General features: G+C 43.8%; 2 protein-coding genes across 3 annotated transcripts in view; one reads left to right on the forward strand and one right to left on the reverse strand.

Annotated features, from left to right (window-relative positions):
• Positions 1 to 453: 453 nt before the first annotated feature.
• KREMEN1 (kringle containing transmembrane protein 1) lies at positions 454 to 20,159 on the forward strand. Its single transcript, XM_072351143.1, has 9 exons — positions 454 to 630; positions 7,889 to 8,051; positions 8,432 to 8,523; positions 12,740 to 12,864; positions 13,191 to 13,344; positions 16,193 to 16,525; positions 16,862 to 17,020; positions 17,467 to 17,551; positions 18,254 to 20,159. The coding sequence occupies exons 1-9, from the start codon at positions 552 to 554 to the stop codon at positions 18,414 to 18,416; spliced, it is 1,353 nt and encodes a 450-aa protein (XP_072207244.1). The 5' UTR covers positions 454 to 551; the 3' UTR covers positions 18,417 to 20,159.
• Positions 20,160 to 24,786: 4,627 nt separating this feature from the next.
• Positions 24,787 to 27,782, reverse strand: part of ZNRF3 (zinc and ring finger 3) — a 68,805-nt gene continuing 65,809 nt past the window's right edge. For both annotated transcript variants that reach the window (XM_072351351.1, XM_072351352.1), the window contains exon 9: positions 24,787 to 27,665. In XM_072351351.1, coding sequence (XP_072207452.1) covers positions 27,622 to 27,665 — 44 coding nt within the window. In that variant the 3' untranslated portion in view covers positions 24,787 to 27,621. The remainder of the gene's footprint in view (positions 27,666 to 27,782) is intronic.

Consider the following 27,782-nt stretch of genomic DNA (forward strand, 5'->3'; position numbering starts at 1 on the left):
AAGGGCTGTATAGAGCCATAGCGCAAAGATTACAGCGGGCTTCTCCCCGCCCTCCCCTAAGGGAAGAAAAGATGCTCCGCATCTGCGCGCTCCGTTCTGCTGGCAGGCAGCCCCCGGGACCGCCAGGCTGGCACGGCCTCGGGGCTGCGGGGCTCCGCGGGGAAGGCAAAGGGATACGGGGGGGATGCCGAGAGCTCGGCGCGGCCGGCGGGGCTTTGATTCTGTAACGGAGCCGTGAGGAGTTCGCGGCGAGGAGAGCTCCGCCGAGCCCCTCTAAGGGCGGCACGACCCGAACCCGTCGGTGTCAAACGTAAAAGCGGCCGCGCCGTGGTTCCGCGCCGCAGCGGGGAGCAGCAGGTTGGGATGTTGGTTTCTATCCTTTCCTGTCACATGGCTGGTAATAGGATCCCTCATCTGCCACTCGGCACCTCGCTGGGGCGCACTTACAGGACACATGCTGTAGGGCCTCCGCTTCCCGCACTTCGCGCTCCTCCCGGCCGCCCGCGACCACCTCCGCTCCGGAACGCGGTGCGGCCCGGCGGCCCCGGCCCATGGAGCCGCCCCCTCTCGCCGCCGTCGTGGCCTTTTCGGGACTGGCGCTGAGCTGCTGCCGCGAGCCCGGTCTGTCCGGTGAGTGAGTGACACCCGGCGGGGACGCGGGGGGAGCCGGGCTGAGCGGACGGAGCCGCTCGCAGAACTTCTGGCGGGGCTGAGCGGCGACAGAGCCGCAGTCTGTACCCGAGCTCGGTGGACCCGCGGCTGACACCGAGCTCTGCCGTCCGGCAGCACCTCGCTCTGGGCAGCCCGCTCTGCTGCCAACAGCCAGCCCGGGGCAGCGCGCTGGAGCTCGATGATCTTTAAGGTCCCCTCCAGCCGAAGTCGTTCTGTGATTCTGTGATAGGGTTCGCGATAACATCCCTTCCTTATCGTCAGCTCGGTGCGCGGTGCCAGGTCCGGAGCGGCTGATTAGTACGGTCCCAAGATGTACGGTCCTCCTGGATGTGTTCTGAATGGCTGAATCTTCCTTATTCTGCTCGATACAGAATTTGCACTGCTTCCTCTAGCTACGAATAGACACTTGCTCATCTTCACACACCTAGGATCATAGAATGGTTGGAATTGGAAGGGACCCCCAAAGGCCATCTGTCCCCACTGCCTGCAGTGCTCAGGGACACCCACAGCTCCATCAGTGCTCACAGCCCCATCCCCTGACTGTGGCTGTCTGCAGGGATGGGGCACCTCCACCTCTCTGGGCACCCTGTGCAGTGCCTCACTGCCCACAATGGGAACAGCTTCTTCTTTATCTCCAAGCTAAACTTCCCCTCTTTTAGTCTGAAACCATTTCCCCACATCCTATCAATCCTACCATGTCTGATTATCTCTCCCAGTACCATCACGCTGTGTTTGATGCACTCGTGGTCATCCTTTCTTTATTGAAGAGTGTAATCTTTTTTCCAAACACAACTGTAGACAGAACACACTGTGTAAGCAGCCAAGTTTCACAGCAGCTGCATGTGAGCATGTGGGGGATATATCCCTATAGGAGTGTCTGGTTCATAGGCAGTGTAGAGACCTCTGTGCGCATCCATGCTCTGACTGCATACACCCACAGCCACTAAAGGTGGCAGAAATGCCTGAGCACAAGCAGCTATGGGGAAAAAAAAACACAGTATTACAGTGAGTGAATATGTAGCAAAGATGATGGATCTAGGAAGCACAGCCAGCCACCTTCCAATTCGTATTAATTCAGCCACTGAGATCTGCAGTACTCAAAGCTCAGTTATACCATATTTCTCAGAAATTGAGGAGGTGGTGGTGGTGAATAGGTTGCCTATTAAAGAAATACATTGCCTAATTAAAGGGTTTTCTGAATTTGGTGCTTTTTGTGTGACAAAGAAACTGAGAAGTCTCTGACATGTCACTTTCATAGAAGAAATGTTTTATATACTCAGTGCAATAGGCTGTCACTTCTAGCTTCTGTACTTATAGCCTTCATTTAATTTCCCACTCAGAAGTGTGTTTGATTTCCCCTCTTCCTCTCTGTTATCTTTCTGTTCAGCAGCAGAAGATCTCTATGCCCATGGTTTCCTTCCTTATAGCTGTTGTTTCACCCATCTCTTGCAAACCTTTGTGTAAAGCAGCTCTGCTTTGTGTTCCTTGAGCAGCCATCATGCAAATCATCCAGAAAGCAGTTCTAAGCAGGCCGAGATAGTCACCCTAGGCACTTTGGGGTGATCGTGCTCGTACATGCACAGAGCCTAACTCAAAATCCGGAGTTATGAATGGATTTTGGTAGGGTGGAGCCAACGGAGTGGGAAGGAGGCTGGGATTACACGCTGCCAGCTGCTCATTTTGTCATATCACACCACAGCGGTTGTGCAATTGAGCACTCCCTCCATCTGCACAGTGGCTGAGGCCCACGCTGGTAAAATTTCCGGAGGGATTCGGTCTGCCACACTTGACAGTGGAACAACAGATTTAAAAGTTCACAAAGAAAACAAATGGGTGTATTAAGGAGCAGAAATTCCTCCGGGGCTACATCATGCATTCTTAGTTCCAGTGATAAAGAATCCCAGGACAAGTGTGGTGGTGGAACCGTACCTCTGTCTGCTCCCAGCCTGTGCCAATGGATGCTGAGGATGAGGTTTGACTCAATGTCGTTGGGGCCGCTCTATGCTCTGGACCAACACTAAATGTGACTGTTCTGGAGCAGCTGAGCACCTCTAAAGATGATGTGTGTGTGCCTGTGCGGGATGAGGGATTTTTAAGCTACATACAGAATGTGTCTATACTGCATAGGGGAAACCTGCTCCAGTGCCCTCATGGCATCACAGCAGGCTTTCACTGGCCTTATCCTCCCCAAAATCATTTATTTTCCATCATAACATATTACGGAATAAGGTTTTTTTTTCCTGACCAATCCTCTGAAAATACGCAAATGAACATTTGGTTCAATCAATAAAACTGCATCTTCAAAGAAAACCATTGCGCTACTAAAAATATTTTTAATAATGACCACAGAAGCCATATTTGTCTCTTTGATCTCCTGAAGCTTCTTCTGGTTTTAATCAGCATTCCCACATGCAGAATTGTGGCAGCCTATGATAATAGAATCTCTATTCGCCTATCCATAGGGAAACAAAAACGCTCTCATCTGAGGAAGGTAATTGGGTGCTGTGCCCCTTCCATCCGTGGGCCTCCGTCGCTGCTGGGGTGTCTTGGCATCAGTTAAGTGGTTTCTGTCCTTTCCTCTGTGCCTTACTCTCTCATTGAAGTGTTTCTGCTGTCTAATTATACCCTTTCAATCAAATTAGAGACTGCAGCATCTGGTTAGTGCCTGTAACTGTTGCCATCTGCACCTAGATACAGGGCTTGCGTTTAAGGAGGAGTGCTGCGATTACAGGCTGCAGCAAAAGCAAGGAGAGTAGTATTGGTAGAATGGAAATCACCTGAAGCTCTTCTTAAAGCACAATTAAAATGCGTGCACCAAGCAGCTGAGACACAGTCCTCATCGGACTCGGCCCATGCTCTTATCCACACACATTTGAGGAACCTTTCCTTATTGCTCCAGCCTTACAGAACATTTCAAGTTCTGGCTGTTGCGCTACTGCAGCCAAACATCATATTTCAATGGCAGCCGTTTTCATTTAGCTTTGTTGATTCTTTTATCTGTATATCCCTAAAAGAAAATGCTGCTTCTTGTGAGGATGTTGCTGGTCAGATCTCTCCTGCTCTCCCTACCCAGAGCAAACAAATAGATAAGTAACTTCATCATTATTATCTTTTTTCTGTGAAATAGGAGTGAGTTTGGTACTCTGAATTTTCAGTCTCCCACAAAGCTGTGTACGCACCCCAGGCACACAAGAGCAATCTTACACTATCCTGAATCTCCATCTCTTTTGTCTCCAGTTGGTGCGTCTCTGAGAAATGATGGATTTTCAGGAATACTCAGGGGGCTTAACGTCAGATCAGAGGGTCACAAATAGCTTAGGATGGAGGGGACCAACCCTGGCCATGGGTTGGCTGCCCCCCACCAGCTCAGGCTGCCCAGGGCCCCGTCCATGGCCTTGGAGAGGAAGGATGTTTGAGTGTAGCTGTTTTCTTTGCTTTTCCTCTCATTTGTGCAGAGGAGACTGCAGAGGAAATAAAGATGTTTGTATTATTTCCATCACTCATCATTTGGCACAGAAATGAGCATTTCTCAGATAACTGGACTTGCCATCAAGGACTTCAGAGCTGCAAACCGACACATGGATGTCCATGTTAGAAAATCATTGGAAGCCAGTACAAACTCTGAACCTTCAGTGTTTTATCATCAGTGCTTCATTCAGGATAGCAGTCGGGCTGTTACATTTTGCACTACCTTAATTTTTCAAATGATCTCCGAGCGGTGCCCATGTGGAGTGCAGGCAGCCATGCAGTTCCACAGTAACAAAGGCAGAAATGATCATTGTAAGGTCCCTACATTGAAGAAGAAACTGAGACAGATGGAAAAAATTTCTACTACAGCTGCTGTTTGATCTTCCAAATGTTGATCTGGCTCTAATAAAACTAATTGTGAACCTGTATCTCACACAGAACGCTTGCTCACAGTGGACAACCATCCCAGTTTGTTCTCTGCTTTTTGCTTTCTGGTATTTTCCACTTGGTAGGTACTTCTGTAGACTCAGCAATCACTTAAAGAAGAGTTGTTTTACTGCCATGGTTCTGACTCTGATTACTGCTGTTTGCAGGCATTCCCCCAAAGCAGTAGATGCAGCAGAGCCAGTAGGAGGTTAGTAGAGGGAAGTCATGGTGAACAAAGACAAAGGTACTGAGTGTGCTGAGGGCCCTGCAGTGCTGCTAGGAATTCTATAGGGAACTCTATGAAGTGTAACTCAGTAGATCTCAAGGCAGAAGAAAGTAGGGCTGAGGTTCTTTGTATTGAATGGCGACGCTTACTTGAGATGTTTGTACTTCAGTGCTGTGGCAAAATAACTGTTATTAATCACGGAGCATTTTTAGCTGTTGTCCAAATGAAAATTTCCTACTAGATTGCCTCTTAAAGAAAGAAAGAAAGAAAGAAAGAAAGAAAGAAAGAAAGAAAGAAAGAAAGAAAGAAAGAAAGAAAGAAAGAAAGAAAGAAAGAAAGAAAGAAAGAAAGAAAGAAAGAAAGAAAGAAAGAAAGAAAGAAGAAAAAAAAAAAAGAAGTAGTATTTCATTTGATTTCATTCGGTCACAGCTGCTATATTTCATCATTTAAAATAAAGCTTTGTTGTTTCTTTTCTTCTGGAATAATCAGTGTTTTTCCATGGTATTTCACTCCCTCCTCTAACAAAACTAATGAAGCAGAGGAGCTTCGCCATAACCCAGGTGATACATTTCCCCCTAATCATAGAATCACAGAATGGCCTGGGTTGCACAGGCCCACAGTGTTCATCCAGTTTCAACCCCCTGCTGTGTGCAGGGTCACCAACCAGCAGCCCAGGCTGCCCAGAGCCACATCCAGCCTGGCCTTGAATGCCTGCAGGGATGGGGCATCCACAGCCTCCTTGGGCAACCTGTTCCAGTGTGTCACCACCCTCTGAGTGAAAAGAATGCCTCAGCCCCACACAGGAACAACGCAGGTACTGTTGCAGCCACCTATTATTATCTTGAGAGCAGAATGCTGTAGCTAAGGGGAACAAAGAGAGATCCGGCTGTTCCTTCCACACCACATCCTCAAAGTACTAAAAAAGAAGAAAGGCTGAAGATGAAAACGAAAGGCGGTTGCTGCTGCAAGCTAAAGCACGGGCCAGTCTTAGCAGATCCTGCAGTGGGCCGATGTTAACTTCTGTTCAGTCTGTGTGCCAGATCGCATTCAGGTACTGTAGCATTCCTTACATTGCTGGGGAGATGTTAGGACACATTGCTTCGATTTGGAACTGAAAAGCAAGAAGAGCCGTAGCACTGAACTGACAAAGAGCACCTTTTCTGGCCATGTTTATCCCTCACACAACTGCTTTGTTGTATCATACGTTATTGTGTCCATCCAGCTCATGTTTTCCTCTTCTCTCCTATCAAGTTCTGCTGTTTGTTTTGCTGTGACAGGAAAGCTGTGGCGTTCATTTCAAAGCAGGAGAAGCGCTGAAGGACAGTGGCACCGCCTGTGACTCACAGTGTCTTTTTTCGTATGTTTACACAAATGTTTGTGGTGACTGAAATACTGGAAATTCAGATCTGTGTTTTCAAGGAAATGCACATAGCCCACCCGCCCGGCTAACGAGGCTGGGTTCATTAAAGTGTGGAGAAGTGTTAATCTGAAGCTTGTTTTTTGCTCAATCAGATAACTTTCTATTCAGGAGCACCGCGCCAGGGCCAGGTGCAGCGCTCTCCCTTTCCTTTAGGGCACTGGAGTAGAATATCTCTGCAGCTGTTCCATGAGAATGAATGCTATCAGATAAAAAGAGAGAATGCTGTCAGATAACGTGGAATGCTGCCCAGCCTGCAGTTAGGGACAGACGTTTGTGACTTCCCCCCAGTAATGCTACCCAGCACAGGGATGTGATTACAGCCACCTAAAACAGGATAACATTTTAATTATATCACAGAATAATGTGTTTTAATACTATTTTTAAATAAATTCATGGATGATAAGCATTATCAAACAAGACTTTATGTTCTTTTTGGACAGGTTGCCCAAGGAGGCTGTGGATTCCCCATCCCTGCAGGCATTCAAGGCCAGGCTGGATGTGGCTCTGGGCAGCCTGGTCTGGTCTGGTGGCTGGTGACCCTGCACATAGCAGGGGGTTGAAACTAGATGACCTTTGAGGTCCTTTTCAACCCAGGCCATTCTATGATTCTTTATGGTGATTGTGTCTGGAAGATGAGATCAGAGTAGTTGTACCTCTTCGTTGTAGAGGAGTTGGACTATAGGTGAGCTTTAAAGGTCCCTTCCAACTCAAACTGTGATGATTCTGTTAGAGCTACACAATGGCTGATGTTGGAAGGGATCTCTGGAGGTCATCTTGTTCATCTCCTCACCTCAAGCAGGATCACCTGAAGCAGCTTACTAAGGACCATATTCAGAAGTGTTTTGAATATCTCCAAGGAGAGAGAATCCATCACCTCTCTGGTAGACTTATGCTAGTGATCAGTTACCTTCATAGGGCATCTTTTAATTAAAGAATTTTTCTGAATCAGGATATGAATGTTTGCAAGATTCATATCTACAAAATCTTTCATTTTGCAAGGTACGGATGTTCACAAATGTAGTTAATTTGGAATGAGATCTGGGCAGTGTGCTGATAAGTAGCATACTGATAACATCAAGTACTGCCATGTTTGGAAAATCAGCAAGTTACAAATTCAACCCAACTATTAAAACACAGAGAAAGCAGTAAAAGGTGTGATTTCTATTTTTTCATTCAGAATATGAACTTGATTGTATTAATCACGTTTCAGTCCTAACCAAGGTGTCTTATAAAGTATTGAGTAAAAATCATAGAACCATGGAATGGTTTGAGCTGGAGGGGACTCCCAAAGGCCATCTGGTCCTACAGGGACACCCACAGCTCCATCAGTGCTCACAGCTCCATGCCCTGACCGTGGGTTTCTGCAGGGATGGGGCACCTCCACCTCTCTGGGCACTCTGTGCAGTGCCTCACTGCCCTCAGTGTGAACAACTTCTTCCTTATATCCTGTCTAAGTCTCCCCTCTTTAAATAGTGAAACTGTAATCCCCTTAATAGGTTTTTGGCTCTATGAGAAAATTGAGAGTGCAAACAGCATCCTCAGTTGCCTATACAATGGAGGAAATCTGTTAGTGAAAGGAAACTGGAGCATTGGGGATGGGAGAGAGGGCAAAAGAAGAACAAGTAAACACCAAATCTACATATATTCTTTCTCTTTCCATTTCCATTTCTTCACAGAATGTTATACAGCAAATGGGGCTGATTACCGTGGCACTCAGAACCAGACCTCCCAACATGCAGGGAAGCCTTGTCTCTTTTGGAACGAGACCTTTGAGCACCCTTATAATACTTTGAAATATCCCAATGGGGAAGGAGGGCTTGGTGAGCATAACTACTGCAGGTAAGGACTATCTCATTGCTACCAACATTGCCTCAGTGCAATTTTAAGCAGTTGGCACAAATTAGAAGCACGTCAGAACCATGAGTATCTACAGGTCCTGTTTTATCCTGCAATCAGAGCACCGAATCTTTGGCTCAGCACACAAGTACCATTCGTAGAATAATAGAGAAGTTCTGTCTGAGGCATCACAGCTTCACGTGTGCTGTAACTACAGTGATTGGAACATCCTGTCCACTTCTGTTGTTTTCTTGGCCTGTAAGTTCAATAGGTTAAATATTAGAGGAAAAATAGCATGAAACTCAGGTTCAGTAAGATTTATTTTTACACGCTATTTGAAGATAACAGATTTTTCACTCACTTTCCCTTTTTTTCCCCCTCAGGAACCCTGATGGAGACGTCAGCCCATGGTGCTACATTGCAGAGCACGAGGATGGAATATATTGGAAATATTGTGAGATTCCATCCTGCCGAAGTAAGAGAACCATGTAATTAGTTCAGGCCTGTGTCTGTGCCGAGCGGAGGTTGGCAGTTATACAGCAGTGGGTAGTGATTTTCCAACAGAAACTAGGACAAGGCCAATCAGCTTATTTTCATTTGCAAACTAAGCAATATTTGAAACGGATCTCTGGAGTTAATGACAAGGTTGCTGTGTAGTTGTTCCTCCATTGCTGCTCTCATCATCTCCTCTCAGAATTACTGGCTTACGTTATTTATATTAAAATAGAAGATGGGGAAGCACTCAAAACATATGGAGTACTTCTAGTTTTCCAGATCTGATGAAATACACTGTTAGCTTAACACAGTCTAGAGAAAAATGGAGAGGAAGTGATTAATTAGGTTTTCAGAAAGATGTTTATGCCTCCATCAATTGGAGTTCATTTGTTAAATGGGTAGCGTTAGTTTGGTGTGAATAACACATATCTATGGAATTTCTAGGAAGAAATAGGGGCAGTAGAAGTGGACAGAGGGAAAAGATGAATAATTCAGATAGCTCAGGAGTTATTCATCTGAACATTCCTTCCAGCATCTGATATTACCAATGTATGATACTGCTTAACGTATCCAAAATGCATTTCTCCTTTTATGGTTCATGTCAATACGCTCCCAAATTTTCACTCCAGGATAAATTCTGAAGAATCACATTTTAAACATATTACTCAACATTAACACCCATAACTAAACATTCTATTTAGTTATTAAGACGTATTTTTCTCCTGACTTCTGTGCAAGCATTCTCTATGTCCAAGAGACCGCTTCTGCATACATTGTAAAGTATCAGAGCGGTTGTACTGATGTCAGCATACTTCTGATTGTAGGAAGTACCTTTCAGAAGGACCCCCACAATTAATATATTTGTCTGGGTCCCAAATTAAAGAGTTTGAGACGGATTTTAAGCGAAGTCTGGATGTGTCACCAGCAAAGCAAATTCTCTCCACTTCACTTGTTCTATGCAAGGAATCCTTGTAAAACAAATCTCACTCACTTTCTCTGTGATGGGGGGATGAGGATTTATATTTGGACGCTTACTTGCACAGATAATCCAGATTTATATTTACAGAATACCCTTTTGACCAGTAGCAGCTGTTTTGAGCATTGCACTGAAACTGGATACTAGAAAAAGGAATTATAGCAACAAACTGCACACTACAAGTCCATCCAAGTCTTAATGCAAACTTCATGGCTTACGACATTGTGCCATTAAAAAAAACACACACTTATTCCTTACCTTATTGTCTGCTTTCAGTAAGCACAATGATAAAGCTCAGCCCCATCAAAACTAACAAACCTGTGAACTGCATAATACAAAACTGAGTTTTGCGGTGGAGTAAGAAAGTAATTTTGTAAAGAAAACTCATTTCAATGTTTTGGGGAGTTAAAAAATTGCATCTTGTAAGCAGCCTTTCCATAATTATGTCTGATACTAGAAAAGACATGTATGACTTAGTTACAAACCATACCCACATCACGCCAATATAACACCAACAGCACGAAACTTCTCTGTTCCCTAAAGAGATTTGCATGCAGTGATTCACTGCAACTACAATTAGGAGTCTGTGATTTTATCACACCTCTTATTCACATTAACTTAGCATAGAGTGCTTAATTCAGAAACGCATTCTGCACTTGTAAACGCACTGTATAGAGTTTAGCGATGGTAGATGAGAATGGCTGCCATAGTGCAAAGGACAGCAGTGGTCCCAGTAGGGTGTTCCCAATGGGTAGTGTCCCAATAGGAGCTTAGTCTTTCTTTTCTCCCCTTTCCTTTTCTCAGTGTCTTGCGTGCTGGTGTGGGTATAAACAAGTAAAAGGAGAAAAGGCAGCTTTTGAAGGTCAGAGGAGTTAATCTGCCACAGAAATATTTTTATTATCCATATATATATATATTATATATATTTTATATATATATATATATATATAAAATACACACACATAGGACTGAGAGATACCCTGGGTTGAGGAGTCCTTGGGACATCATCGAGTCCAACATGCTTCCCTAAAGCAGAATCAGATAACACTGTTATGTTTATACCATCTTTGCTGATTAACCTTCAGTAGCAACACAGCAGTGTCTCAGGTTTAGGACCAGCCCATCAGTAGCCATAGGAAGAAGGGATGCAGCAATACCATGTATACATGTATGGTAGTCAACATTTTCTGTGTTGTCTCAGGTCATTTAATCATTTGATGTGGCCCTATCCAAGTACTTCTACCTCTCTGCAGAGCACATAGCCACGAGGTTATATATTTTGTTGACTTAATAACAAAAAATATTTGCTTGGAAATTGCTGCCCAGTTTTGGGTTAGACCCCATGAACAACTGCTTTATTCCAAACCACGTGGCGGATTTTGTTTGTTAGATATGAGAAAGCTGAAAGCTCACTGGGACATGAAGGAGACCAATTGGCTTTAGGATTTTACCCAGCTGCTGTGCTTTATTTAGTTACAAAATGTAGAGTTTTCAAATGGTTGTGTCTGGTTTCTTTGCATGGGAGACACTGAAGGACTAATCTTCTGGAGACATGGCTGATGGTTCTCACCAATAAAGCTATTAAGTAGATGCATGTATTAATATGTGGTTTTAGAAATCCCAAGTCCTCTAGGAGAAGGAGCTAGACTGGAGGCTAGGAACTGTTTTCTGGGCAGTGAAATAATGAGCTTTACAGAAAACTGAGCTCTCTGAGAATTATCTGTCCAGATGTACCCAGCTGGGTGGGGTTGTAAATGGGAATTTCCAAAGGTATGTTAAATCAGGCTGTAACTTGAATTCACACTACTTAGAAGCTTGTTGCTGCGAGGCATATCCAAGCCATAAATCCATGCAAGCGTTTACTGTTGAAAGTACATCATTCTTAGGAAAGAAAATTATTTTATCGACAGTATTTGAAGTAACATGATCTAAGAATTAAAAAAAAAGAAAAAGAAAAAGCAACACATACTTGAATTTGATTCTTCCCAACTTTGTCCTTTCCTTTGCTCTTCTTTCTAGTACTGCAGTCATCCTCAAATGCAGCTCACTGAGAGCTATTCCGAAGGAATGGGTAAAAGATCATCTGTGTTAGAATGGGACAAATAGAAGTTGTGAATGTAGGGAACTGTTTCAGGGGGTTGCACGTGTGGGTAGGTAGAAGGAAATTCACCAACAGGACTTCATGAACGCAATGCAGAACTGCTTTCAGGGCTGCTGTTACAGGATGGCTCAGTTCAGAAAGCATCATCGCACTCCTCTTGGATGCACACAGAAGGACAGAAAAACAGGCACTCACTAAAACAAAGGGAAACAAAGCAAAATATAAACCAAAACTGCGATGATTTTTGGAGGTTCCTACCGACTGAATTCTTCCATTTATTTCCATCTCTATAATTCTTTTCGATTTCTATTTCATTCCAAGTGTGCGAGCAGACATGACAATTAGACAAGGGATAATTTTATGCCCTTTGCACAGAAGCATATCCCACACTGTTTCTCTAGGAGTCATGGCTAAATTCCAGCGATTAGACAAAAAGCCCAGAAACAAAACAAAGCAACTCATGCACTGAAGAAAAAAATCTCTTTTATGACCACCCATAGTGATCAGTGAGCCTTGAAACACTGATAGGACAAGGGGAAACAGTTTCAAATTAAAGAAAGGGAGAGTTAAATTGGATATAAAGAAGAAGATTTTACACTAAGTGTGGTGAGGCACTGCACAGGGTGCCCAGAGAGGTGGAGGTGCCCCATTCCTGGGGACACCCACAGTCAGGGGACGGGGCTGTGAGCACTGATGGAGCTGTGGGTGTCCCTGAGCACTGCAGGCAGTGGGAACAGATGGCTGCAGAGTATTGAAGGTGTATTGCTAAGAGTCTGTGATGCTGTTTCATCACCTGTCATTTATCCCTGGGAAAGTTTGGAAAACATGACATAGAGTAATATTTTTCATGGTGTAAAACCAATACAAGAAAATACAGAGAGCTGCTTAGTAACAGGAGAGTAGATAAAGTGGTCAGTGTCTTGAAGAGAGGTCGGGCAGCGGCACATGCTGCCCAGGGTGGTGGTGGCGTCACCGTCCCTGTAGGTATTCAGTGAATGTGGAGGTGTGGCACTGAGTGACCTGGCTGATGGGCATGGTGGGGCTGGGTTGGTCACAGTGGTCTTAGATGTCTTCTCCAACCTTAACGTTTCTATGACTGTTGTCTGTTATTCTTGCCAGTGCCAGGAAATCTGGGCTGTTACAAGGATCATGGAGAGCCACCGACTTTGACTGGCACCAGTGAGACCTCCAATAAACTCACTATCCAGGCATGCATCAGTTCCTGCCGAAGTCAACAATTTAAGGTGATTTCTTTGACATACATCTACAAAACATTTTAAAAGACTAAACCATGGGTGTCCGACCTTTTGGCATGCCTGGGCTGCACTGAGTGAAGAGGAATTGCCTTGGGCTGCATATATACTGCTCTAGCTGCCTTCTGTTCCATCTTTCTTGCTAGTTTTAAGCAGGATCCTAACGGCTCAGCTTGTGGTGGGACCTCTGACCGCAGACTAATCACCCTTCTCCAAAGCACAGGCGTTCTGCTGCCAGCTTGCTTGTTCCCACAACCTCCTGCTGTTGCACCTTTAAACATGACCCCTCCCTTCCTTATGCATCTTTGTTGTCAAAGTTTGCAGGCATGGAATCAGGTTATGCCTGTTTCTGTGGAAATAACCCTGACTACTGGAGATACGGGGAGGCAGCCAGTACGGAATGCAACAGTGTTTGCTTTGGAGACCATACTCAGCCTTGTGGTGGGGATGGCAGAGTCATTCTTTTTGACAGTAAGTATTGAAACAGGCTGAGTTTTTCTCAAAGGAGAGGCCTCAAACGCTGAGCAAATTAGGGGAAAGGGCTTAAAGGCAATGAGAACTGGTGCTCAGAAAAGCACCTAAATTCAGTAGAACACAAAGCTGCTTTCCACTTCAGCTTAAAATTCCCATCCATGAAATAGCTCTTCAAAGAAGCAGCGACTGACTCATGCTCCAGGGATTGTCTCTTACTTCTCCAGAGCTGGCGCTAACTCTGCTCTCACAAACACTCTGTTTTTCCTAATTAAGCTGGCTATTAAGACATGCTATAACCCAGTTACACAATGCAAAGCAACAGAGAAGAACTGGTCTGGGGAAGGGTGTACAGCAAAGGTACAAACCAGTTATTCTGCTATCACTGATTTCATAATTCCTAATACATGGAAATCTTCCTTCTCACTACTTGATGGCCATTGGGGGTCCCTTCCAATTCAAGCCATTCTTTGAATCTATAACACTACACTCTTTTTAAATTCTCCCCCACTGGAGCTTCATATTGCTTTCCATATTGCACTAGCATGCAGGTTCATACTGTTATATCCACTGTTTCCTTCTGCTCTTGGCCTCCTGAATTCATGACAAGTAGAAGCATCCTCTGTGGCATTTCTTCTTTGAAATGACTGAGGGCTCAGCCAGCTGTTACCCCGAGCACCTGCAGTGTCTTTTCTGGTGAGCAGAAAAAAGAAGCCATTCTGGTAACTGCCACCTGTTTGGTTTTGCTGATTAGCAACACCTGCTCATCTCATTCCTCTTCCCCTCATTCAAGGTCACTGACTTCTAATCTACAGATTATGTCATACCCCCAGAATCTCACTCCTGATACCTGCTGGCTTCCTGAACTCATCAATTCCAAGTCCTTTCTGCACACAAACTCTCTTATCCCTTTTCTGCCTCTTCCCCATCTACAGAGTCCCGTGGGCCTCAGTGTAACATCCAAATGTGGAGGAGAGATAGGGACAATAAAGATGCAATGGCAGGCACTGAAGAGTTCTGTGTCTTTACCCTAAACTTCTTACACACACTCCCGTCTGTAACATTCAGACCCACAACACAGAACTCTTCCAGTTCTGTATGGAACTGGAAGGGGAAGGCTGCCTAGACTGCTGTGTGTGCCCCATCCCTGGAGGCATTTTAGGTTGGATGGGGCCCTGGGCAGCCTGAGCTGGTGTGGGGCAGCCAGCCCACAGTAGGGGTTGGGGCTGGGTGAGCTTTAAGGTCCCCTCCAAACTAAAAGCTATTCTGATTCTCTTATTCTATTTCCATTCCATACAGACAGCTGCTATACTTTGTGGAGCACTAACCATTAGCATTCATATCACCTATTTGAAGAACACCTTGCATTTCAGTTGTTACAAACAGCACAGCCAACTGTGGCAACACCTATAAGCCATTTGTAAAGAGCAAATGATACCCCACTGTCCAGTTTCAATTCTAGCAATACAGTCTATTCAAACAATTCAATCTACTCAACTACATCACCAGCTGTTAGCGTGGAGTGAGTGCCAAACACAGATTCTCTGTGGGCCTTTGTACCTCAGTGGGATCTTTCACATTCTTTAAATTCTCCTTCTTTCATGCACTTTCAGTCCCTCTGTGGGGTCCCTTATAGTGCAGCACTGGTGTGAGGTTTGCTGCTATGACGAGGCCGTGCTCCAGAAAAAAAAGGAGAAGTGTTTTCACTTTATTTTCTGGCAGACATGCTCTGCTTCTTCTCATTCCCCCAGCTCGCTTTTAATTTGCATTTATTAAAGGCCTTGCTCAGAGCCCTGTGAACACTGAAACACTTCAAAATGTGTATTTACTTTCTCCAAGGACTCCATTACAGTGCTTTAAGCTTTCAGTGAGAAGACCTCTATGGGGGAGTGAACATTCTGATTCAAACAGTTCTGTCTGAAATATACTATTTTATATTGAATATTAAAGATACGTATCTATGTATATATAAATACAAACACATGCACCATTCGTGTTGGACAGGACCTATAAAGGCCATCTGGTCCCACTGCCTGTAGTGCACAGGGACACTCACAGCTCCATCAGTGCTCACAGCCCTGATCCCTGACCATGGATGTCTGCAAGGACTCATATATATATATATATACACATATACACACATATACATATATATACACACATGTATGTATATATGCATCAAGTCAGTTGGCTGGCATTAAAGTTCTTCTCTATTCATTGTTGAATAGGTTTGCACTATGACTCTGAACAATCATTAAGGAATATAAAAAGTGTCACTGAGCACATATTTGTACTGAACTTAAAGGATCATATCATAGCAAGTAATCTAATAGATTTGCAATAACTTCATAATAGGCACGTATTCAAGTTACAAGAAGGTTGATCAGTAATCGGAGATCAGGAGAAAGGATGCTTAGAAGGCACATATAAACATTCACAGGGATTGTTAATGAAATGAATTCACATGAGGGCATTATTTAGCTCTGAGAAAAGAAGGCTTGGGGTTGGGTTACTAATGTGGATAAATACCTGATGTGAAGGTGTAAAGATAAAGCCAAACTCTTCTTGTGATACTTCTCTGTCAGAGGAAGAGGCCAGAAGGAACGTATCCCAAGCAAATGCCATGTAATACATTGCTCCCAGTGTTGTGGGAGCTATACAACCTGAGGATCTCATCCTTGGACATTGGAGGAGCAATGCTCAAATGCATAAGACCCACCTGAGTGCATGCCCTAAAGTTTGTGCATTCGAGTTCCACAGAGCAGGAAAGCTGTGTGTGATGGATGTATGGCCTCTGCACTGGTTTCTCTTCTTCTAATTTCTTTTCCCTCTCCTTTTTGTTTCACAGCCCTTATTGGTGCCTGTGGAGGGAATTACACTTCTGCTACAGCTGTGATCTATTCCCCAGATTTTCCTGACACATATGGCACAGGCAAAGTCTGTTACTGGACCATACAAGTCCCGGGAGCATCTCAAATCCTCTTCAGCTTTGTCCTTTTTGAAATCAAAGATGCTACAGACATGGTGGAATTGCTGGACGGCTACACCTATCATGTTCTAGCTCGTTTTAATGGGAAGAATCGGCCTCCCCACACCTTCAACATCTCCTTGGATTTTGTTATCCTGTACTTTTTTTCAGATGAAATCAACCAAGCCCAGGGATTCGCTATCAGATACCGAGGTAAGAGGTTAGCCTTGTTCTTTGTGCATTTCAGTGTGTCATTAAAGCGGTGTGCCTTTGGTTCACCTGAGCTCTTTCCAATGCTGTGCTCCACTTATCTATAAACTCATCAGGAGAAAATACTGCAGAGCCCTTCAGTCCCACTGCTCTGACAGTAGTGGAAACAAAAACTCTTCACCCCTTCTGGGTGTAGCCTAAGTCTGACATCAGATAGAAATGTGCTCCCTGCAGTTCCCTAAATGAACCAGAGAGAAACACATCGCTGTAAAGTACAAAGTAAAGCCCAATTGCATTTGTTGAGAAGTTGCTGATGCAATCACACTGTTGTGTTTTCAGCTGTGAAGGACAACGTGCATCAAAACAAGATCGTAGTGAATCAGACTCTTTCAGAGAAGAGAAATGAACACACAAATTTCAGCATCAACACAGCTCGGTCATCAAAGATACTTTACGTCATCACGACCAGTCCAAGCCATCCCAGCAGCTCCATGCCTGGTAATGTCATCTCCAGTTAAAATGAGATTTGTTTGCTTTGCTTTATTACTTACTTTGTAGAAGTAGCAAAATCAAGTGAGAAGTCAGAGCACTTCAGTAACCATGGAGGTGGCAAAAGGTGCTGAAATAAAAGAGCATGCATTGATAGGGTCTTGAATTAGCTTGGATACTACATGCAGCTCACATATCCCAATGCACAAAAGCTACTTTAGTTCTACAAAGAGGGTTATAGACACAGATGGAGCAGGTGAATGGGCAGGGGAGGCACCACTGAGATGTGCCACATGTCTGGAACTTGCTTTTATGGCATCTTTACATTTGAATTGCAAATAACTCTCCCCTCTCTCCCTTTCTCTCTTTCTTTATTCTTCTTCCCACTTTCTTTTCTGATTTCTTTCCCATTTCTCTTTCTTCTTCCATCTCCTCCTTTCATTTTTCTTTTCTAGAGTGGACAATATACAGCCTCACAGCGCTGCTCATCCTAAGCGTTACAGCCATATTGGCCAAGATATTTCTCCACGTTGCCATGAAGTAAGTATAGAGCAGAGCTGTCCCTGGTGAATTGACATCTCAGCTGTGTACCTGTTGCAGCACACTTCACTTCTCTGCCTCCTGATACTTTCATATTGGTCAGATTCAAAATCAAGTTATGTGATACATATTTATATCCTCAACAGTATACTAAGTACCTGTATGCAATATATACACAATATGCGTGTCTATATATAGACCCATAGAATGGTTGGAGTTGGAAGGGACCCCTAAAGCCATCTGCAGTGCTCAGGGACACCCACAGCTCCATCAGTGCTCACAGCCCCATCCCCTGTGACTGTGGCTGTCTGCAGGGATGGGGCACCTCCACCTCTCTGTGTGACCTGTACCTCACCACCCGTATTAACATCAACTTTCTTGTAATTATATATTGAAAATGCTTAAAAAAATAAAAATCACAAACGTAAGAATTTATATTATGACATGACATAGATTATAACTTTTAACCCAATTAAAAAACTGAGTTTATTACTATCTTTCTATAGCATCATTTGGTCAATAAACAACCAACCAACCCTTCAAACCCTGATATAGTTGCGCTGTATGCAGGGGGAAAAATAAGTGTCACAGATAATAGTGGAACTTGTCAGCATTACCAGTACAAAAATGACATTAACACATTAATAGTAGCAGCTTCCCTTGTACCTTAGCACTGATCTCGAGGTAACGCTTGTTTCCTAGATCCCATCAGATCCCACCTGCAAACGAAATAGAGGATTCCAGTGAAGTTACTGCTGCTGGAGAGATCTGGAGTATATTCTATCGGCCATCCACATCGATATCCATCTTCAAGAAACAGCTGCGAAGCCAACAAGACGATTGCAACCCACTGGTGGGAAACTGAGGTGTCTTTTATTTTACAGGAGCCAATCTTCTTAAAATCCAGGTGATTTGGGAATAACCTGTTTTTTTTTCCTCCCACTTTCATGCTTGCCTTCCAAAAAGTCAATTCCCAAAGTCCTTGGCGTGACTTTGTCTGTCTGCTGTTCTCTTTTGTATACTGGTGGCAATGGATTTAAGTGATGCAATCATTTTCGAATATCTGGAGCTCATCAAATCTGCAGTGTTGTCAATTACTGCGAGAAGAAAGCGTTCCCCTGCCCGTGAAATTAAAACAGAGCCACATTTTTAAGACTAATGCCCTTAATTGCCAAAGAACTAAAACATCGGTGGGGATTTGATCTGCGGAATAACTTCACTTTGATTGCAACAGGCAGCATTAACTATTTTTTCTCTTTGGTAGAAGACGTGTCCACCTACAGTGCTGACTTCTCATCCCACCACTGGGGATCAGCAGTGAGTGTGTCAGCCTCAGCAAGTCCAGCCCTGCGAGATACTTAGGAAAATAAAGGCAGTACAGGTCAAATAAGTTGTTGGGAACGGCTGGCTTCACAAGCAGCTCCTTCAACTGTGTCAGAGAGAAATCAATGAGAGCCACTGAAGTACAGTAAGTCTGGTTAGGACAAAGGGTGTAAATATGAGTTTAAATATACTGATGCTCAATAATGTGGCAGACATGTGAGCATGCAGACACCGTGCAGTGTGTCTGCAAAAGGTAACAGAGGCAAGCAGGAAAACTGTCACTGAGTTTACATTCAGCGTTTGCCCTTCTGTTGTCAACATCAAAAGCTTCTCCCTTCACTGGGACTGTAGATTTCATTGAAAGAAATAGGGCATTTAAAAACCAAACAGTGACTCGTTGTGCCTTGCTGCTCCGAAAGTAATGCCTCCTGTTTCACGGCATTGGCGCACTTGATGTCAGCAGTGGACATTGGTGCTACAGCTGTAGAGACTGAAACACCCCACCAGTATCCCATTCCATTGCTGTGTGACAGATGGCAGCAGGGGGGCACTCTGACAGGATGGTGTCTGACGTGAAAGCATGTATAAAGCAAAGACATATCAATGAATTCTTCCATGCAGAAAAAAATGGCCCCCATCAACATTCATAGAACATTTATGGAGACCCAACAGTGGATGTGAGCACAGAGAGGGGTGGGCGGTGTTTTAGCACAGCAACAGTGGGTCACTTCTGCTGGTGCAGGCTTTTATGTGTATGGCATGCAGGCTCTTGCTCATCATTGGTGAAAATGCATAGTTAATAGTGGTGACTATGTTGAAAAATGGTGCTTTATAGCTGAGAATTTCCTCTGTCGAATAGTGCTATCGTGCTCTCTGTATCTGCTGTAGATTGTATGGAAATAAATAGGAGGCATTACTTTCAGAGCAACCTACATAGATCTAGACTTTGCCTGAACTGAATTAATTCCAGCTCCATTTATGTACCGCAGATGAGTGCCAGAGACAGCTGAACAATTGCACAATAAGTGCTTAATAGAAACAGAACTTCCCTAAGCCAGCAATTATGGAATTGTTTATATCAAAAGTGGAATATCGTGGAAGCAGCTCGTACTTTCTTGCATAAGCTGCTGGAAAGGTTACAGGAAAAGTTAATCACAGCATTGCCAACCATTAAGACAGCAAGAATTGGAAAGTGTGTTGGTTCTCTCTTGTGTGTCATCATGTCGGACTAAAATACATGGGACTATTTCAGGCTTAACAAGACACTGCAAACTGCCTTCACAACAGTCAGTGTTTACGAAGACCTGTAGCAAAACAGTTTGCTTTCTATCTGTGCTTAGCGTGGTTCACTAATGGAAAACAAAGAGAGAGAATAAAATCAGATCCCAAAGAGTTACGCTATGAGCACAGCGTGAGGAAGCTTTGCCTCCTTGTCTTACCAGAAATTCTTCGGCAGCCCAACCTATGCAGTCAAAGGAAAATTCATAAAGCATGTAATTAATGCCAATAACTTGAAAGAACACCCAGAAACCGATTCCTGCTCACTGCAAAAGTAAGGGCAAAAGTAAGTTTTACATCTCTTCATGCTTAGTGGTACGGTTGTATGCGGCCAACGTAAATGGTGCACATTTAAATGGCACTTTATCATGTTTGCTATAAAGGGTTTAGGAGGAGAAGAAAAGCCTGACATGCACAACTGTTATAATCCCACATGATTCAGCACACACAAATGCCTCTGTGACACTGGCAGCTGACAGCTGCCCTGAGTATCACGTTAGCATTTGCAGCATTGACTTCAACAAATAGAAAACAACTGCAGAACAGGAATTTGTTCAGACCTTTACCTGGACGGCCTTCTGAGCTCTTACCTAGCAGTTCCCTCAGTAGGTTGGACAGGCTGCTGATATGGCATGGGCTGCAGCCTCAAATGCTTTGACAACAAAACCATCATGAGGAGCCATCTCACACACAGTCCAGCCCCTGTCCTGGTGCCTTCCTTGCTGTGTTGTGCTGCTATGGTTGGCTACGTGGTGATGCGATACACTGTTAAAAATTACCACTGCTTTTTCTTCCTGAGGTTAGGGTAGAGTAGGGTAGGATAGGATAGCATAGCGTGGGGTAGGATAGGAAGGAAGGAACAAATCGCATAATAGAACAGCAGAATAGAATAGCTCAGTTAGAAGGAACCTGCCAGAGACCATCAAGTCTCCATGGCAGACCAATAGTTAGAGCATGTTGCTGAGGTCATTGAGCAAATACCCCTTGAGCACTGACAGGCACAGTGTTGCCCTCCCCTTTCAAAGACCTTCACATCATTTTTATATTGCAGAGACCAGAACCATATACAGTATCCAAGGTAAGGCCGCATTATGGCTAAACATAGGAGAATCACCTCTTTTGACAGGCTGGCTGTGCTATGTTTAATGCACCCCAGAGTGTGATTTGCCCTCTTGGCTGCTACCATGGCTATGGGGAGAAGCCATAGGACAAAGGGTGCACCAGGAATAGGAGCACTTTGCTGGTACCTCACCATCTTATGAAGCTGCCTACCAACTGCATGCAAAAAGTTATGGGTGTCCCAGCCCTGGATGCATGGTGAGCTGGGACCCTGGGTAGCCTGATGTGGTGGGGGCAGCCAGCCCAAGGATGGGGGTTGGAGCTCAATGATCTCTAAGATCCCCTCCAACCTCAGCCTGACTTGGTTACATCAGTCCAGAGAACATGCGGACCTCTGCTGGTGGCCAGCAGGAGGGGTGGCCTTCCCAGTTCAAAATCTACTTTTAAAACAGTTTGTTGACTGAATGATTTTGTATGTACTTTTGTCTTAATATTTTTTACGTTGGAGAGAAAATAGAGACTATAATTTAAAAAAAAAAAAAAAAAAGTGTGATGTCATAGTAATATATTTCTATATGTATAGGCGATTATTTAATACAGGATATTATGCTTGTATCTTGCTAACGTTTCATAGGAAGATGTTAGTTTACACTCCGAAAAATAAATTTTCTATACATTGTAATCATGGGGGAAAAAAAGATCAGAATGTATTGGTACGTAGGATAGAAGAGCATTAAGAAGAGTAACTCAGACTCTCGGTTTGGAAGCAGTGATGAAACAATTGCTTCAGATGCCCTTTTTGCCTTGGAATCTCGTGTCTAGCTTGTAATTGTATTTGGTTGTTCATCCAATTCTGCTAATTAATGTGCATATACCCTTGGGACCATCCTAACATCCAACATCTTCAGCTATTTTTTCATTTAAACATTAACATCGTCTGACTCGGGGCTTTATAATGCTGCTCATCCAGACAACCCCGCAGCACTGCAGAACGATGGACTCTGTAGCCCAGCATCCCCTGGAAATGGTATAAATATGTGAGTTTCACTGGAAAATGAAGCAGCATCCAGGCCAACACACCAGCAGGCATTGGCTGCCGCTGGGTGAGCACGGCAAGCCGTTCCAGTTTCACCTTCTGCTCACTTCTGAGCCTTCTCAGCCATTGCAAAAGACTGCTAAAGATTTTCTAGTGAACCATTTTACCAGATGGAAGAGTCTACTGCAAAACTCTCACCAAATACCCAATCCAACCAGCCCAACTAGTTCTTAATAGCTCACAGAAACGTATTTCATAACCACCTGATGAAATACGCTTTAATGAGAGTTTCACCTGAATATTATCCTAGACATTTTTGAGTTAACTTACTATTCTGCTAACTTGAGAGTGAAAAGTGGAGCCCTATTCCTACAGCAGCACCCCCGGTCCATACATGTAATGCAGCTCTCAGCTTTACTGAGTGCTCTTTAGGATGAAATTTTGCATTCCAAATCTCAAAGACAATTTACTGTAAATCCAGAGGATATCCCACAAACGACATCAGACTGACAAGAAAAGAACAAATCCTGCTTGCAGTGACTCACCGCTGAAATATGTGCTGTGTCTATATGTGGTCATCCCGCATTCAGCAAATGGCTGTAAGTAACAATTATAAAAAATTAAATACAGTAAATTGCTGCGGGAGGAGCACAGTTTGTGTTGCTGAAGCAAAGAAGAGCATTGCACAGCAGAGACAGAAGCCCAAGAAAACTCTCATTTTCCTTTAGAAACACCGTTGCCACACAGACACTGATCTATTACACAGAGGGGATTACAGTGCTCTACTTTCTTGCCATCCAAGCTACGAGGCTCCTTCTAAGCTTGTTTATTCTGGGAGTATTTGCCTTATTTTTCCTAAGCAAAAGCTTCATTCCCATGAGAGAAATGTATTCTTTACTCTGAATGAGACCCTTTCATATTAAGTAAGTCGCAGAAGCGCAGGGCTTCTCTTTCCCATCAAAGATCTGGTTTCGGGTCTATTATATCCCAGACAAAGAGCTGGGCAGGCTGGCTCCAGCTGTAAGAACGCAGCTACCTTCAAAAGACACCTTCACCACACAAGGAACCCATCAAAACTGAGCACTGCGTTCTGTACAAACAGCTGTGCAAAACATAAACAGCCAATGCTATCTGCCATCCCTCTTAGAATTCAGCAGACACACTCCAAATTGCTACAGCCTAAATGAGACCCTGTGCCAGAAACACCAAGCATTAGAATCATGTACAACCTCATTAAGAAGTAACGCTCTTCTCCTGGGTGAATTCCGGGCTGACTGAATTACAATGCATTGGAACAGGCCTAAATGAGAGGGGGAAGAACCCTAACCCTAGTCCAAAGGATTACCAGGTGGAAACCTTGGTGAGGTGGAAGCAACCAAAGGAGAATGGAATTTGTTTGTATGACTGCAAGGAGAACATGCAACATATAGAGGCAAACTATTTCAACAACAGCATATATATATATGTGCACGCACATGCACAGAGATCATTATCCACTAGCAATCACATCCAAGCCATTTTCCTCTATGTCTTAATAAATGCCTTTGATCATATTATGCCCTCTGTCGACACGATGAGAACAGCACAACGCTGATTTTAACTGCAGTGGAACCAGTGATTTCATGATCCAGAGTATGGACTTGGGTGTAGCTTACCATGTTCAACATGAGCTCCATTTGTTGCATCCATTCGCACCATGATGGCTCAGGCCTCCAAGCAGTCTTAGTTCAGGACAATTAGATTATTTTTATCTGACATTAAGCCACAAATAAGTTTCCTTGCTACAGGAAACATGCAGGTTCCTAAGAGAAACGAGGATGCCTTCCAGCAGGTGTCTGCCAGCTGCCACGTGATTTGAGGCTTCAGAGACTTGTGTGACCCCCTCACACAGCCTTCATTCTACACAGAGGTTCAAGAACCGTCCTGGGGTTATGGACTACCACCCTGCAGTGTCAAGCTTCATTGCATCTCCTTCCCCGTTTCTCACAGCAGAGCACTTAGCCCCATCTTTTCAACAACACGCTTTGGTGCACTATCTCAATCCTCCTCTTTTCCTTCTGGCCCTACACCTTTGCCCTCCCTTCCTTTGTAACCTTTGACATCTAACTTCCACCTCCTCAACAGGGAGACCTGCCAGCTGTGAGCAGGGACCTCAAACAACAGGCACTGAGACTGCTGGGGACACAATTAGGAAGGAGCTAAAAAATCAAGCCTTACACTGAGCATAACGCCCAGTACAAAACTGATTTACTTTGCACACTCCAGTGTGGCACTTACCTGGGAGCTGAATGGTCCTTGCACAGAACGTTACAGGTTGTCTCCAAAGGGGACAAAAAAAACCCCAACACATATAAAACTTCTGCATTTTGTAATCACAGACGTTGTTGTTTGGATCTGTATGTGTGTGCATATCTGTGTCTACCTGTTGTTTAACAAATGGAAAGCACCGCTGTTAAAAACAGCTCACATAGGACTGCACTTGGAGAAGCGCGGCTGTGTCCTTTCCCTCCAAATAAGGACGACTTCCACACGTGTATGCAATAAAACTGTATTTTTTGCGTGGTTTTTGCCTTTTTTTTTTCTTTTTAATACAGACATTTGTACACTTTCTTACAAAACTGCAGGTAACTACAACTTCTCTTAAATCATTTTTGGTCGGCAAGTACTGTAAAATCTTTGTGTGCAATTATCATGTATTTACAGGGCCTCGTGTTAGTGATTTTCAATGATTATTACAATAATGTCACACACTCTCAACATAAAACATGGCTTAAGATAAATATATTAGTAAATAAATATTCTGAGAACATATTTCCATAAATGAAATGTGCTGCTATACATATACAGAATATATACAGGATGCTTTCTAGCTTTTAAAACATTAAAAAAAATGGTAATGAAGGAGAAAGAGCCCTTTGACCATATTACAAATCTTTACAGCAAATTTTATACAAAACAATTTTAAGTGCTATAAGATCATTAAAAAAAAAAAAAACAAAACAAAACACAACATTTTAAATAGTGCCTCATGAGCCAAACACAATGACAACTGTTCATGGAAGTAGTAGAAAGGTATTTTGTTATAAAACCCACCTATCACGGCAGCTGGCCTGTATCTGCACAGACATACCGAGGATGAACCACAACGTTGACTGTGAAGCCAATCACAGAAACCAAGCATAGGGCATCTCTGTAAGGCCTGCAGGGATTGTGGTAGTGGCAGAGATCCCCACAACATGTGAAGGAGGCTGGTACGGGAACACCATGAGCCAGAACATTCAAATACCTTTAGTAGAGCCGTGCTTTGCCACAAGGCGCTGTGCAGTTATGGAGCACAGCACATCTCAGGCGGCCTCACAGTGCCTCGTGAAACACCGAACAAGGTAAATCCAGGTGGCATAGCATGACACGTGCAATGCTTTTCGTTGGAGTGGAGGAAGGAGAAAGGTAAGGCTTCTAAAAAAAAAAGCCTCGTAGAATTGCTTCTCCTAACACATACCACTTACTGCAGTCATTCAGAGAATGAATAAGCTTTCCATAAACTTTATACACAGGAATTACGTTTAATGTAAATTTTGTTTCAGTTTTCTACCCAGGTATTGGTTTGTGTCAGTTCTCTGAACAGCTGGGATTGGGGTGTTTGTTCATGTAGAGAGATCTGATGGGAACTGCTTCCAACAGAATTGGTTTTTTTCCTAATTTATCGAGTACAGAAAGGAAAAGTAAACAAAGCAACCTCATTTGTTTCTTGGTTGTTTGCATTTCATTCAATATTTCCTTTGGGACTATACAGAAAAGAAGTTACCTTTTCTGGTACTCACAATCAGCCCGGTGCTGCCAAGGACATCATGGCTGAAAACGTAACGTGAAGCGTACGACTCTTTTTCATGTCTTTTAAATACCTTCAAAGCATGCTGAACTTCAGAGCAATCTTTGCAGAAGGCTGGCAGTGTGGGCATTAACAAAGTAGTTTCCCTTTAGGAGAATTCCTGCTGTGAATACACCAGGCAGGATGACACTGTGTCCTCAGGCACATGCAGCATGACAGGCAATTAAACCATGCTATGGTAGCCTCTTACTCAGAAGCCGCTGTTTCCACAGGAAACAATTGCTATCAGAAGTGACGACAGACATTATCCCATGATAACAAATGTCCCCACTAGTACAAGAACAAGAACAAAAGTATGTGCCCAGGCTAATGGAGTACAGAGAACTCTCTGTACACAAGACGAAAATGAAGCACAACTGGCTGGGCCCAAGAAACCTTTAAACAGATCAATCTATGGAAGCTTACATCAACCACAGCAACAAAGGAAACAATGACTAAACCAAGTCCTCATTTTCCTGCATGTGCAATGGGTGACAAGCACTGCTTCCCTTAGGCATGCTTGCAGGCTATAAGGGAACAAGACAGATTCTGACCTATTTCCAACATGAGCCAGGCAAGCAACAAGCCCCCTGCAAACCCTATTGTCCTGCGTATACCAGCATTTCCCACAGCCATGAGGGGGGCTACAAGTGCCTATAAAACTTCCTATGGAAGCCGAGATTCACTATCTACAAAGGTTTCACCCTTTCTAAACACTTTCTTCTACCACCTGTTTGGAGGAAGGGTCCCCCCCCTCAACATTCTTCACCAGTCAGAAGATACAATGAGGTCCATGTTTTAGCAGGAGATGGGAATATGAACAACCCGAGCTAACAGTATCCCTACCCCCAATCTGTTAAAACTAATCATGATGGCTGGAGATTCTTCCTAGCCAAATCATCAGAGCAGCATAAAAGGCGGGGAGGGGAGAGGAAGAAAGAGACAGTCTAATCCTTTACCTCTCTCAAAATCACACATATAACTTGCTGGCTACTAGGATTTGCTACTAGGATTAATTGATATCTGAACATCCATTCAGCAGCTGTATCCCTCTGGACTACTTTATTTCAAGGTGCTATCTGGTTTCTAAGGCAGGTGTAGCCCTGAGCTTATCAAAGGCTGGACTCCTTCAAGTAGGAGGTAACAGCGTCTACACATAGCCTGGCTTATTTAACACACCATGTTACCTCTCAGCAGGAGCTGACACGGTCACTTCTAAAAAGAAAATATAAATAACATTTTGTCATTAATATAGAAACGGCAGTAGAGCTCAGAATGCTCCACACCATGTCCCACATGGGCTTTGCACACCAATGGAGGCCTGAAGGCTTCAGGCAAAAGGGAGAAAGAGGATAATCAAGCTGATGTGGACACAGAGGAAGTGGGGGAGGGACTTCTCCACATTACCACTTTTGTGTGTTTGTCAAAGCTTAACAAATTGAAGTCCGTGTGAGTTTGGAGTCTGTGATAAGCTCCACTTCTCCACCTGGTGTCATCTGAACAAATCTAGTCACCAGTCTGGCTTCTCTCCAAGGGATGAGATCCAGCACCTGAATGATAAAGAGAAAAGTTCTGGTTAAAACTAAACAATGCTGCATCTTAAACTCCTGTGTCCATTTGGGTCCCACCAATACAAGAAACACTGGTTGACTGGAGCAAGTTCAGCA

This window comes from Excalfactoria chinensis, chromosome 16, assembly GCF_039878825.1.
Source record: "Excalfactoria chinensis isolate bCotChi1 chromosome 16, bCotChi1.hap2, whole genome shotgun sequence".
NCBI lineage: Eukaryota > Metazoa > Chordata > Aves > Galliformes > Phasianidae > Excalfactoria > Excalfactoria chinensis.